The following is a 14,534-nucleotide window of genomic DNA, read 5'->3' as shown; positions in this document are numbered from 1 at the left end:
TTGAAAAATTGAAGAACGACTGACATAGAAACATAGCTGTTTCAGAAAACTGTCAGAATCTGATCTCAGGTCAAAATGGGTTAACCTGAGGGCCACATTAAGTGAAGGTGGGGGCCGCATGTGGCCCCCGGGCCGCCAGTTGCCCACCCCTGACGTACAGTATCATTTATTCTTATCATACCCATCATAGTGGCTTGTTTGAGGAACTTGTAGCTGGTCTCGAAGGTCATCTGCTGCAGAGGAGAGGCGTTGGACTGCATGGCGTGTCGGTTCAGTGGCTTGTAGACGCCCTCGAAACACATGTAGTCTGCTACCAACGACAGGTGTCTGGGGTCCACCTCGATACCTGCGCACACACACGCATGCACGCGCGCACACACACACACACACACACACACACACACACACACACACACACACACACACACACACACACACACACACACACACACACACACACACACACACACACACACACACACACACACACACACACACACACACACACACGCACGCACACGCACACGCACAGAGGGTCAGCATTTACATGGAACCGCGTGTTTTTTTTATTTCTTTATTATTTATATCCCACAATCTTTCACCCAGTGCCAATTATCTGATGTAATCCTGGGCGCTACACTTCCTCTGCCAACCTGGGGGGGGGCAGTGGACTGACCTCATGCTTCCTTCTATGCATGAGGAGTCCAAGCTGCTTCTTTTCACCTGACAGGGGGGAGTTTCCCCGGCCGGACGTAGCGCATGGAAGGAACACGTTATTCCCAACCAGTTCCTTTCCCCTCCATCAGGTGCCCCGGCTGGCCAGGGGGAGGCAGTTTAGTGACCAGGATTACTGCATGTTTTTTGTGAGGGTACCTACCCTAGGGGACACGGGGATAACATGCAGACTCCACACAGAAAGGCCCTTTCGCCAACCCGCCAACCCCGCCTCGGGTATGGGCACTGATGACGCGGAGGAGAGAACATGCCCTCAGCGTCCCGAGCGGGAATCGAACCCAGGACCTTCTAGCTGTGAGGCGACAGCACTACCGACTGTGCCACCGTGCCCCCGGAACCGCGTGTTTGTGTGTGTGGGCGCGCGTGTGTATGTGTATGTGTGTGTGTCTGTGCATGTGTGTGTGTGCGTGTGCATGTACCATAGACGGCGAACACGTCTTTGATCTCCTTCTCGATGACCCTCAGAGCCACCTCGATGCCATAGGTGTTGGCCATGGTGTGAACCTCGTTAGAGTACAGCCTGTTGACGTCCAGGATCTGAAACAACATGATATATCCATGTATACAAACATGATATATCCATGTATACAAACATGATATATCCATAAAAACATGATATATCCATAAGAACATGATATATCCATAAGAACATGATATATCCATAAAAACATGATATATCCATAAGAACATGATATATCCATAAGAACATGATATATCCATAAAAACATGATATATCCATAAAAACATGATATATCCATAAGAACATGATATATCCATAAAACATGATATATCCATAAAAACATGATATATCCATGTAAACTTGGGTGCCCAAAAGGTAGATCGCGATCTGTGCAGATAGACCACATGACCTAAAAACTAAAAATAATTTAAATATATATATATATATATATATATATATATATATATATATATATATATAGCAAATGGCATCTGCCATTTGAATTAAGGTGACTTGATTGATTGACATATAAATGGTCCTGTCAGCTCAAACCCACAATGCAATACTGTGCACAAACGTCAGCATTACAAAGTTATTACAAAAAAAAGGTCACACCCTTGTGAAGTGAGGGGCGCTCTTATCATCTTACATCATCATGCATCATGTCATACTGGCCAATCAGAATGCCTGTTGCCTGTGATTGGTTGGCTGATTTGCTCGTTTTGACCTAATTTCTCCCTTCATTGTCAATGGCAAATCTTGTGGGGACAAGATTGAGTGGACATTTGACCTGAATTCCCCTTTCACTGTCAATGGCAAATCTTGAGACGTGTGGGGACAAGCTGTATATAGGAGGGGCTAGCGCCCCTCAAAAACAAAACAAAAAACGGCTAATTCCATTTCCCCCTGTATTCCCCATTGCAAGTGTGTTAGTTATGTTGTCTTATTACTGTATGTAACGGTGGCTAGATCTTGTTGAGCTGGTTATTTTGAAAGTGGCTCTCAAGTGAAAAATCACACCCGTGTGAACTGAGTGGTGTAAGGTCTTATATAGACTGATCAGCTGTGGTCTGACGTAATGTCTGACGTAATGAAATCACACCCGTGTGAACTGGGTGACCATAGCAACCATGCTCATTTTTTTTTTGGTACTAACAGACACGGGTACATTTTTTTTGGTACGAACAGACACGGGTACAAAGCCAGTTGTTGGAGTGGTTTACACCACTCAACAAAAGTGTGAGCACTCCTGAGTAGTGGTGGGGAAAAAAATCGATTATCCAATTAATCGCGATGCTGTCATGAACGATAATTCATCGATGCACAAATGTCAAAAATCGATTATATAATTATTATTTTTTACAGGAGGAAAAGGGCGGAACTAATCTGTGACTGCGCTGCAGCGTCGTACCGGACCGTTTAGAGTGACGCACACAGCCTCGCACACGCTTTAGCTTTCAACAACCAAAACAGAACGAGTTACCAACGCGGAGGGGAAGAGAAAAAAGATGACAGAAAGGGAACATTTTGGATTGTAACTGAGGTTGAGGGGACAGGAGAACTCGATAAAACTCACATCATCGACCGTCTGTGAAATGTGGCCGAGATGGGACGATGTAGTGTGGCTCCAAAGTGCATAACATGGCCTGGAATCCGTCGCTAGTCTCCACGACCGAATATGAATGTAAATCCTTTGCAATAAAAGTGCCGATGGACTTCGTAATTCTAGTCGCCTTTTCTGAGTGCATGGACCACGGCTGTGTCCGTGTGTTCGGGATCGGGATGGTTGTCTTGACTGCATCTCTGGATGTCAGTGGGCAATATCATCTTGTTCCCACTGTATTTGTTTTCACACAACTTGCACACGTTGTGAGTTTTATCGAGTTCCCGTGTCCCCTCAACGTCATACAATCCAAAATGTTGCCATACACTTTAAACCAAATGCTCCTTAATGTGTGCAAAAAAACAGAAAAGTGCAACATATATAGTCTCAAGAACTGACCCCAAGCTTCCTTAATGACGCTTCAGTAACTGAAAATTAAATCCCTGAATAAGGAAACAAAGAAAAGCACCTTTTTGTCCTAACAAAGAATAAAGACAATTTGACAAAGAGTGCTGCTGACGTCAACCGAAATCCTGCCCATGTATTTCTTTATTTGTTAATGACATGACATCTTATGTCATTATTAAAATATATTTGTTGTATGCTTGTACAAACTCATTATTTTTTTTAAAGAAAGCTGCTTAATGTTTCTAAGAGTTTGACGGGGAGGAGCTGGCCTGAGTGTTCGATTCATCTGTTTATTGCTGTTCTGTATTTGGCCACGGACCCCATCTGAAAATATTTTGTTCTATGGGACCCCCCCAGAAGCATAGATTTGAGTTAAAAAGGTGCACTGTGAAAGAATATATATATATATTCTAAGGCTGTCAAAGTTAACGCGTTAATCGTGCGTTAACTCAAAGTCATTTTAACGGCGTTAATTTAATTAACGCGCGATTAACGCACGGTGAAGTTTGACAGAATAGTTGAGAGACGCATTCATGTGAATGCAGGCAGTCAGTGAGCCCCGCCTCTCTCCCCACTCTCTCTCCCAGTGACTCGTCCGTCAGCCTGTGCAGGACCGGTGCGCAGATCGAGTGTAGCCTACCAGTGTGGGCTGGGCAGTTGAGCTGTGAGCACTCGAGTCGTCGCGTTCGTTGGGCTTGTTATTAATTCATTTGCTCCACAACGTGTTAGATCAGAAGCTCTTTGAATTGGGCATTGGGCAAAAGCAAAACTCTGGCAGTTTTGGTTGACAAACATAGTCAGTTGTGATAGCGTGATGCTACACAGACCATGCTAATGCTAAAGCTAATGTTGACAGCCTGACTGTGCGTGCGTGCTTACAGGAGAGAGAGCTCTCGCCTGGGTGTGTGTGTGTGTGTGTGTGTGTGTGTGTGAGACTGTGTTGAGTTGAGTTTATGATTTTGTTTCCCTCTTCCATGGCATTTGCAATAAAGCAAGCATTCTCCCATGTTGATAAGAGTATTTAAAACTTGAAAAGCAGTGGTTCTGATTGAACCAGTGGTCCCTGAGGGGGTTCCAGGTGGTCCCCAGCTAAATGATGGAGAGTTGGTAACCAAATGGAAGGCTAAATGTCATCAAATGGTGGTCTGTGGCTCAAATGCAGAATACATAATGGACCTTGATATGAAAAATCTTGAAAACCACTGATTTAAGGTATATTTAGAATGGATACAAAATATGCGATTAATTTGCGATTAATCGGCGATTAACTATGGGCAATCATGCGATTAATCGCGATTAAATATTTTAATCGACTGACAGGCCTAATATATTCATAATCATTAGAAAGCACTTTGTTTATTAGTCACACAGTGACTGAGTGATTAACAGTGAGTGATTAATCATGATTAATCGGGATTAAATCGAATCGTAACGTAGCCCGATTAATCAGGATTAATCGGGATTAATCGAATCGTGACCCTCCGAATCGATATGTAATCGCATCGCCAGGTACCTGGCGATATCCGCCCCTACTCCTGAGTAAAGAAACATTATATAGCTGCTCACAACCAGCCAACACATGGCAGCCACATGCACTACTCTGGGCATGTCGTTGCAGGCTTAACATTCTGCCCATCTACAATACAAGCTGAAAATGCGTAGCGATGCACTGTGGGCTTGCACATTCATTATTTTCAGTGTTTTTAACCAATTTAGACCTGAGATCAGATTCTAAAAATGTCTTCTACATCCTGACAGTTTTCTGAAAAAGCTATGTTTCTATGTCAGTGGTTCTTCGATTTTCAAAAATAGCAGATCTACAAGCTCATAGTGCGCCACCGAGTGGCGCGCTACGAGCTTGTAGGTCTGCTATTTTCAAAAATAGCAGATCTACAAGCTATTTTTGAAAATAGCTAAAGCATAACATAATGCTAACACCAAAAGGGGTCCCCGCCCAAAACGGGTTAACCAATTTAGACCTAAGGCTGATGAAAAACCTATGTTTCATGTGGGTGGTGCTCGACCTTTTTCATGTCAAAGACCCCCAGAATGATCTGTATTTGGCCTGCGGACCCCCATCTGAAAGTGTGTTGTTCCAACTAGGACCCCCCCTCGAAAAAAAAAAGATCTCATGACATGAAAATGTAATGATAATGTTTAGGTATGATCATTCTTAACGCCCGGGGGTATTTGGAACCATCAAATCAGGGATTTGCAGCTTCAGGGCCCATTTCAAGGTAGCTCCGCGCCATTTTGGAAGTACTGTAGCTAGAACTGCGACGCGCTGCGACGTGTTGTGAGCTTTTGATCCGCTATTGTTACACTAGGCCCTTAGAATAGCACTTTATGTAGACTTAGATAGCATTTTATACAGACTTATAGCATGACTTATAGCACGTACTAGAATTGCATTTTATGTAGTCAAAGCACTTTATAGTATAAATGTATAGTATGTATAGCTTATATGTATAGTTTCATTATATAGATATTCCACTGTTACGTCCTTAGCTTACGCATGTTTCATGATAACTACTTTTTATATATGTGATGTATTGCCATGCTTTTTGTTCTTGCTTATTGTACGTTGCTCTGAGCTAAGAGCGTCTGCTAAATGCCTACATTGTAATTGTCGGTGCGCAGCATGCTTTCACAGAAGACACGGTGGCTTTTATGGAATCCAAATGGCTGAAATCAGGCGTGGCGACTGGGAACTTTAATCCATGCGCACGTCTGTGTGTGCTTGAACATCTCGTGCATGTTGAAATGAAACGCACTCCTGTGTGTAAATGGTAAATGGTGCATTTATATAGTGCCTTTATCCAAGGCGCTTTCCATAGATTGTGCATTACATTCACCCATTCATACACCGATGGCGGCGGAAACCATGCAAGGTACCAACCAGCACACCGGGAGCAATTAGAGGTTCAGTGTCTTGCTCAAGGACACTTCGACACTAACTCTGGGGGAGCCCGGGTTCGAACTGGCGGCCTTGCGGTTTCCATCCGGAAACTCTACCCCTGAGCCACCGTGGCGGTGTCCTTGAACATCTCGTGCATGTTGAAATGAAACGTATGTCTGTGTGCTTGAACATCTCGTGCATGTTGAAATGAAACGTACGTCTGTGTGCTTGAACATCTCGTGCATGTTGAAATGAAACGTATGTCTGTGTGCTTGAACATCTCGTGCATGTTGAAATGAAACGTACGTCTGTGTGCTTGAACATCTAGTGCATGTTGAAATGAAACGTACGTCTGTGTGCTTGAACATCTCGTGCATGTTGAAATGAAACGTACGTCTGTGTGCTTGAACATCTCGTGCATGTTGATGCCCTCGGCGTTGAGGAGGGTCTCCTTGGCTCCCGTCCTGGTGGTGGTCTCGCTCAGCAGGCAGCGGGCGATGCCCTTGGTCTCCATGATGACGGCGTTCTGGGCCAGCGACGACATCACCGACGTCAGGTCAAAGTGCACCTTGCTCACCGGGAGGACCAGGCTCACCTATAGGAAGACGAGACGAGACAGAAAGGTTCAGCGGGGTACTAAATTACTTTCTGAATGTTAATCTCCACTACCAGAATCAGAATAGGGTCGACGTTGTGTCTGGTTGCCGAGCTTTCCAGCACTTCTATGAGACAGACCTGGCACCACAGTCCATGCTGGCTGTAGGACTATAGGCTATGAGACAGACCTGACACCACAGTCCATGCTACCTGTCGTAGGACTATAGGCTATGAGACAGACCTGACACCACAGTCCATGCTACCTGTAGGACTATAGGCTATGAGACAGACCTGACACCACAGTCCATGCTGGCTGTCGTAGGACTATAGGCTATGAGACAGACCTGACACCACAGTCCATGCTACCTGTAGTAGGACTATAGGCTATGAGACAGACCTGACACCACAGTCCATGCTACCTGTAGTAGGACTATAGGCTATGAGACAGACCTGACACCACAGTCCATGCTGGCTGTAGTAGGACTATAGGCTACGAGACAGACCTGACACCACAGTCCATGCTGTTAACTTGTGTTCCACTTTACGACAGTACTCCTTTACGGTAATGTACCCTCTGAGGGAGATACGCATGCGCAGTGGGCGCAGGTAATCAGATGTGAATTGTGGAGGGAACAGCGTTTACATGTCGAGTCAGTGAACGGTGAATAAAGTGATCTACAACTGGATAAACGTCGTGTTTATTAAGACCTAGTCAACACATGCTACCTGTAGGACTATAGGCTATGAGACAGACCTGACACCACAGTCCATGCTACCTGTCGTAGGACTATAGGCTATGAGACAGACCTGACACCACAGTCCATGCTACCTGTCGTAGGACTAAAGGCTACGAGACAGACCTGACACCACAGTCCATGCTACCTGTCGTAGGACTATAGGCTATGAGACAGACCTGACACCACAGTCCATGCTACCTGTAGGACTATAGGCTATGAGACAGACCTGACACCACAGTCCATGCTGGCTGTAGGACTATAGGCTATGAGACAGACCTGACACCACAGTCCATGCTACCTGTCGTAGGACTATAGGCTATGAGACAGACCTGACACCACAGTCCATGCTACCTGTAGGACTATAGGCTATGAGACAGACCTGACACCACAGTTCATGCTGGCTGTCGTAGGACTAAAGGCTACGAGACAGACCTGACACCACAGTCCATGCTACCTGTCGTAGGACTATAGGCTACGAGACAGACCTGACACCACAGTCCATGCTGGCTGTAGGACTATAGGCTACGAGACAGACCTGACACCACAGTCCATGCTGGCTGTAGGACTATAGGCTACGAGACAGACCTGACACCACAGTCCATGCTGGCTGTAGGACTATAGGCTATGAGACAGACCTGACACCACAGTCCATGCTGGCAGTCGTAGGAGTAGCTCTGTATGGAGGGGTGAGACAGCAGCACAGCGTTCACTCTCATGTCATCCATGGCTGCACCTCCTCCTCCTCCTCCTGCAGCCCCCGTCAGCTCCTCCACACCTGCAGGCACAGTTATACCGTTCAGGACAGAAACGTGTTTGGCTGACATGAAAGCGCTCGGCATCGATGGCGAGGTGGCCGTGGAGGAAAGCCATATGGAGAGTCAAGTCCAACCCAGCGGTGCCTCCAAAGAGGACTTTAAACCGATGATGAGGAGGACCTCGAGAACCTCTTTTGGTGTTTTTAACCCATTTAGACCTGTGCTCGATTCTACAAATGTCTTCTAAATCATGACAGTTTTCTGAAAAACCTTATGTTTCTAATGTCAGTTGTCATCATGTCAAGGACACCCAAAATTATATGTATTTGGCCTCCGACCCCCCCCCCCCCCCCCCCCATCTCAAAATATGTTGTTCCAGGGACCTCCCAGAAGCAAAGATTTGAGTTAAAAACGTTCGCTCTGAAATAATTCAAAGATTTGCACAACATTTTCACGATTTTTCTAAAATAGCAGACCTACAAGCTCGTCCTCGACCTAGGCACTCGGTGCCGCGCTATGAGCTTGTAGATCTGTTATTTTTCAATAGCTAAAGTATAACATAATGCTTAAAACACCAAAAGTGTTCCCGTGAATATATATTCTTTCAGAGCCAACATTTTTTTTAATTCAAATCTTTGCTTCTGGGGCAGGGGGCCCCTGGAACAACATATTTTCAGATGGGGGTCCCGCGGCCAAATACATATCATTCTGGGGTCCTCATTCTGGGGAAAAAGGTTGAGCACCACTGACATAGAAACCACTGATTTAGACAAAAAAAAAAAAGTCTTCTAAATTTTAGAAGACTCCACACACCGAGCGCGTTTAGAATCAGCCTCATGTCTAAAGGTCTCCACACACCGAGGGAGTTTAGAATCAGCCTCATGTCTAAAGGTCTCCACACACCGAGGGAGTTTAGAATCAGCCTCATGTCTAAAGGTCTCCACACACCGAGCACGTTTAGAATCAGCCTCATGTCTAAAGGTCTCCCCACACCGAGCGTGTTTAGAATCAGCCTCATGTCTAAAGGTCTCCCCACACCGAGCGCGTTTAGAATCAGCCTCATGTCTAAAGGTCTCCACACACTGAGCGTGTTTAGAATCAGCCTCATGTCTAAAGGTCTCCACACACCGAGCACGTTTTAGAATCAGCCTCATGTCTAAAGGTCTCCACACACCGAGCGTGTTTAGAATCAGCCTCATGTCTAAAGGTCTCCACACACCGAGAATCAGCCTCATGTCTAAAGGTCTCCACACACCGAGCACGTTTAGAATCAGCCTCATGTCTAAAGGTCTCCACACACTGAGCACGTTTAGAATCAGCCTCATGTCTAAAGGTCTCCACACACCGAGCACGTTTAGAATCAGCCTCATGTCTAAAGGTCTCCACACACCGAGGTGTTTAGAATCAACCTCATGTCTAAAGGTCTCCACTAGGGTTGGGATTCGGAACCGGGTCCATTTCAGACCCGGTTCCGACATTGCGGATCCCGAGCCGGTTCCATCGTTTTTTTATTAACGGTTCCCCAAACGGATCTCATCAGTCGTCATTTAGCTCCGCTGTGTCTGTGCATGCATGCAAGCAGAGCCAAGTTACTGGGGTGACGTCACCCAACCTACATGAGTGAGTTAGTGGGGTCGGGGAGGATACGCCCACTATTCTGTGCATTCAGCGACCGCCGCGGAGCGACTGGGACAGTATGTCGAAGAGATCTCCAAAGTGTGGTTAACAGAGAGGGAAATGACTCTGAGGCTGAGCACGCAAGTGCAATAAATGCGATGCTATAGTTCCCTGGCTGCAAAGATTGTTGCAACTTGTACCAGTTGCAGTTTTGCACCACGTCCACATTGAGGAAACATCTCAAAATCAATATGCCTACACGAGTCCACAACTCACGAGAATAATCTAGGCACATCGCGTGTGTGAGCCATGCGGAAAGCCGTGTCCGCTCTCCCCGCAACTCCACCACAGCTAGCCGGCGGGGGACGAGGATGATGCAAGGCTCGTTCACTTTCCCCAGGCTAGTAACGTAATAGAAAATAAAAACTACTGTCGTCTACAGAGCTTTTCATTAGGCCGCGGCGTATTGTACAACTGTTGTTAATGGTGTTAATTTAGAACGCCAATGACTCGACGTCTTTCTGTCTGATATTTTATGAATCACGTTAACTATAGTATAGAGCCAAATCAATTTGTCTGCACTTATAAGCAACTCAACTGCTTTTGATTTGGTTCTAAATTAATCGCGTGGCTGTTGAGAGCCCAGCGTTTAGGTGCATACCTCCATAGATTGATTACTTTATGAACAGTTTGCAGAAAAAAGCACAGGAACGTAGCCTACAGTTCAATACAAGGTCTGCTAAAACGATTTTATAATCCAAGAAAGCACTATGGCTTGTTTCCATTAGGGTAAGGGGTCCTTCATATTAAATTAATCTGAACATTAAAGACAACATTTGTCACCACAACAATATCATTATTGCAATGTGTACTGTAGGCTATATTTAATATACAGTACAAATTGCAATATACAGTACAAATTGCAACAATGATATTGTTGTGGTGTCTAGCTGGTGGTGGTGGTGGTGAAGTTTAAATAATAGTGCCACACTGCCACCTCATAATTGTAAAGTGTATTTTCAATAATTGAATTAATGAATGTGTGTTTATTATGTACTTGGTTAGGTTAGTTATAATATCAGCATAATCTATGTCAGAAAAAAAGGGGAAAAAATAATATTAGGATCCGTTAAGGGAACCGTTAGGAACCGGAACCGTTAAGAGGGATCCGGGAAGGATCCGGAACCGTTAAAATCCTAACGAATCCCAACCCTAGTCTCCACACACCGAGCGTGTTTAGAATCAACCTCATGTCTAAAGGTCCCCACACACCGAGGGAGTTTAGAATCAGCCTCATGTCTAAAGGTCTCCACACACCGAGCACGTTTAGAATCAGCCTCATGTCTAAAGGTCTCCACACACCGAGGGAGTTTAGAATCAGCCTCATGTCTAAAGGTCTCCACACACCGAGCACGTTTAGAATCAGCCTCATGTCTAAAGGTCTCCACACACCGAGCACGTTTAGAATCAGCCTCATGTCTAAAGGTCTCCACACACCGAGCACGTTTAGAATCAGCCTCATGTCTAAAGGTCTCCACACACCGAGCGCGTTTAGAATCAGCCTCATGTCTAAAGGTCTCCACACACGAGCGTGTTTAGAATCAGCCTCATGTCTAAAGGTCTCCACACACCGAGCACGTTTAGAATCAGCCTCATGTCTAAAGGTCTCCACACACAGAGCACGTTTAGAATCAGCCTCATGTCTAAAGGTCTCCACACACTGAGCACGTTTAGAATCAGCCTCATGTCTAAAGGTCTCCACACACCGAGCACGTTTAGAATCAGCCTCATGTCTAAAGGTCTCCACACACCGAGAATCAGCCTCATGTCTAAAGGTCTCCACACACCGAGAATCAGCCTCATGTCTAAAGGTCTCCACACACCGAGAATCAGCCTCATGTCTAAAGGTCTCCACACACCGAGAATCAGCCTCATGTCTAAAGGTCTCCACACACCGAGCGTGTTTAGAATCAGCCTCATGTCTAAAGGTCTCCACACACCGAGCACGTTTAGAATCAGCCTCATGTCTAAAGGTCTCCACACACCGAGCACGTTTAGAATCAGCCTCATGTCTAAAGGTCTCCACACACCGAGCGCGTTTAGAATCAGCCTCATGTCTAAAGGTCTCCACACACCGAGCACGTTTAGAATCAGCCTCATGTCTAAAGGTCTCCACACACCGAGCACGTTTAGAATCAGCCTCATGTCTAAAGGTCTCCACACACCGAGCACGTTTAGAATCAGCCTCATGTCTAAAGGTCTCCACACACCGAGCACGTTTAGAATCAGCCTCATGTCTAAAGGTCTCCACACACCGAGCGTGTTTAGAATCAGCCTCATGTCTAAAGGTCTCCACACACCGAGAATCAGCCTCATGTCTAAAGGTCTCCACACACCGAGCACGTTTAGAATCAGCCTCATGTCTAAAGGTCTCCACACACCGAGCGCGTTTAGAATCAACCTCATGTCTAAAGGTCTCCACACACTGAGCACGTTTAGAATCAGCCTCATGTCTAAAGGTCTCCACACACCGAGCGCGTTTAGAATCAGCCTCATGTCTAAAGGTCTCCACACACCGAGCACGTTTTTCGGATTTCTAGCGGCGTTTCTATCGGTTTTCCGAAAAACGTGTCCAGTGTGCAACCACCTTAAATGGGTTATTGTTACATAATCACCTGATCGCAATTATCTGATAATGACAATTATGCAAAAAAGAAAAAAAAGAATAGCAGAGATTGGGCTTTTTTTTTCTTTGACCAAGAGTAGCATGTAATGAGGGTCATACCTCCAGCAGCAGCAGCAGCAGCAGCAGCAGCAGCAGCAGCAGCAGCAGCAGCAGCAGCAGCAGCAGCCTGTGACACGATGTCTTCAAGGCTGTTCTCCTCCCCCTCTCCTCCTCCCTCTTCCCCCCCCTGGCCTTCTCCCTCCTCCCCTTCATCTCCCTTCTCCTCCTCCTCTTCCTCACTCTCATAGTCCACCTGCGCAGAGAGATATGGGGAGAGGGAGAGAGACAGAGAGAGATGAGGAGAGGGAGAGAGAGAGATGAGGAGAGAGAGATGAGGAGACTACATGAGTTTTACAAACAGTGACAGCTAAAGCTATCAAAGCCCCATAGAAATCCACGACAACATGATCACAGGTTATGTGTTCACCCACTGAAAAAATAAAAACTAGATTAAAATGTAAGACATCAAGTATAGGTCATTTTACACTCGGTTGCATGCTGAAAATAGACGATCTACAAGCTCACAACGCGTCGCAGCGCGACGCGTTGTGAGCTTGTAGATCGTCTATTTTGTGTGTAAAATCAGCCATTACGACGGCATCAAGGCCCGCCAAAATACATTTTAGTCGACTAAACAAACTGTAGATTTAGTCGACTAAAACTAGACTAACACTAAAACAGGTGACTAAAATGTGACTAAAACTAAAAATGAAGTTTCATCCCAAAGACTACTAAAACTAAAATCGGGTCCCCAGTTCAAATATGATTATTTATTTATCCATGTTTGGGGGTGGGGGGGGGGGGGGGGGGGGCAGGGCGCGAAAAGGTTGAGAACCAGTAGGCTAAATGTGGACGACAAGTACAACGTTCTCAATGGCATTTAGCCAACAGCGAATGGACTAAATCTAGCATGCAAAGTATATCTGTGTGAATGTACTGCAGTATGTACAATTGTGTGCAGTAAGAACACTGCAAAGTGTATGCAAAGTATGCAAAGCAGAAGACATGGAGATGCTAGCCGATGATACGTCTTTTCAGTCTGTCCAAAGCAGAAGACATGGATATGCTAGCCGATGATACGTCTTTTCAGTCTGTCCACAGCAGAGTGTAGACTAGGAGAGTAGCGACACGCTTTGATCTCGCCGCAAAGCGGGTCCCTATGAGCTATAGTTCCAAACATTGCTCCTATGGCTGGAACTATCCCATTGAGATACAATGAGCACTTTCGCATTCCATTGTTACAATGGGAGTCTCTGGTCCACAGTAGGCATGGAACGATTCACTCAACTCACGACACGATTTGTATCACGATATGAGGTTCACGATTCGATTTAACACGATATTTTAAACAAAAAAACGTTTTTTTAAATTTTATATAATTTATGAAAAAGAGTTAAGCGTTGTGTAAAAACTGAAATGTGAACAACTGCCTAACGGTGACGGTTATACATTAGACAAACTGAGGTTAAGGGCAGTGTGTGTGTCTGTGTGCGTGTGTGTGTGTGTTCATGTGTGTGTGTGTTTGTGTGTGTGTGTGTGTGTGTGTGCGTGCGTGCACCTCCTCCTCCTGTTTCTTTTTCCGCTTGGCGTCAGAGGCGTCTGCGTCTCCCTCGTCTCCTTCGTCGTCTACCACCTCCTTATCACCGCCCCCCTCTCCATCGGCCGCCTCCTATTGGTCAAGAACATTGTCATGTCATCAACATTAATCAAACCTCATGTATATGGCGTTTGTCAGTTCCAAACAAATCAACAAAGCCACGGACCCTGGCTGTACGCAGGCCAAAATAAATCACTGGTGCACCCTGGCTGTACGCAGGCCAAAATAAATCACTGATGCGCCCGGACCCTGGCTGTACGCAGGCCAAAATAAATCACTGATGCGCCCGGACCCTGGCTGTACGCAGGCCAAAATAAATCACTGATGCGCCCGGACCCTGGCTGTACGCAGGCCAAAATAAATCACTGATGCGCCCGGACCCTGGCTGTACGCAGGCCAAA

At 45.8% G+C, this 14,534-nt stretch overlaps 1 protein-coding gene across 1 annotated transcript in view; it reads right to left on the bottom strand.

The window, feature by feature from the left end:
* Positions 1–14,534, bottom strand: part of polr1a (RNA polymerase I subunit A) — a 93,949-nt gene that overhangs the window by 5,302 nt on the left and 74,113 nt on the right. Inside the window, exons 32-37 of the mRNA XM_079513505.1 lie at positions 14,095–14,205; positions 12,597–12,789; positions 8,075–8,214; positions 6,500–6,700; positions 1,155–1,272; positions 182–346 (exon numbers count right to left, since the gene is read on the bottom strand). Coding sequence (XP_079369631.1) covers positions 182–346; positions 1,155–1,272; positions 6,500–6,700; positions 8,075–8,214; positions 12,597–12,789; positions 14,095–14,205 — 928 coding nt within the window. The remainder of the gene's footprint in view (positions 1–181; positions 347–1,154; positions 1,273–6,499; positions 6,701–8,074; positions 8,215–12,596; positions 12,790–14,094; positions 14,206–14,534) is intronic.

This window comes from Electrona antarctica (assembly GCF_951216825.1).
Source record: "Electrona antarctica genome assembly, chromosome: 1".
Lineage (NCBI taxonomy): Eukaryota > Metazoa > Chordata > Actinopteri > Myctophiformes > Myctophidae > Electrona > Electrona antarctica.
The sequence above is the reverse complement of the archived record's forward strand: the minus strand, read 5'-3'. Positions and strand labels throughout refer to the sequence as shown.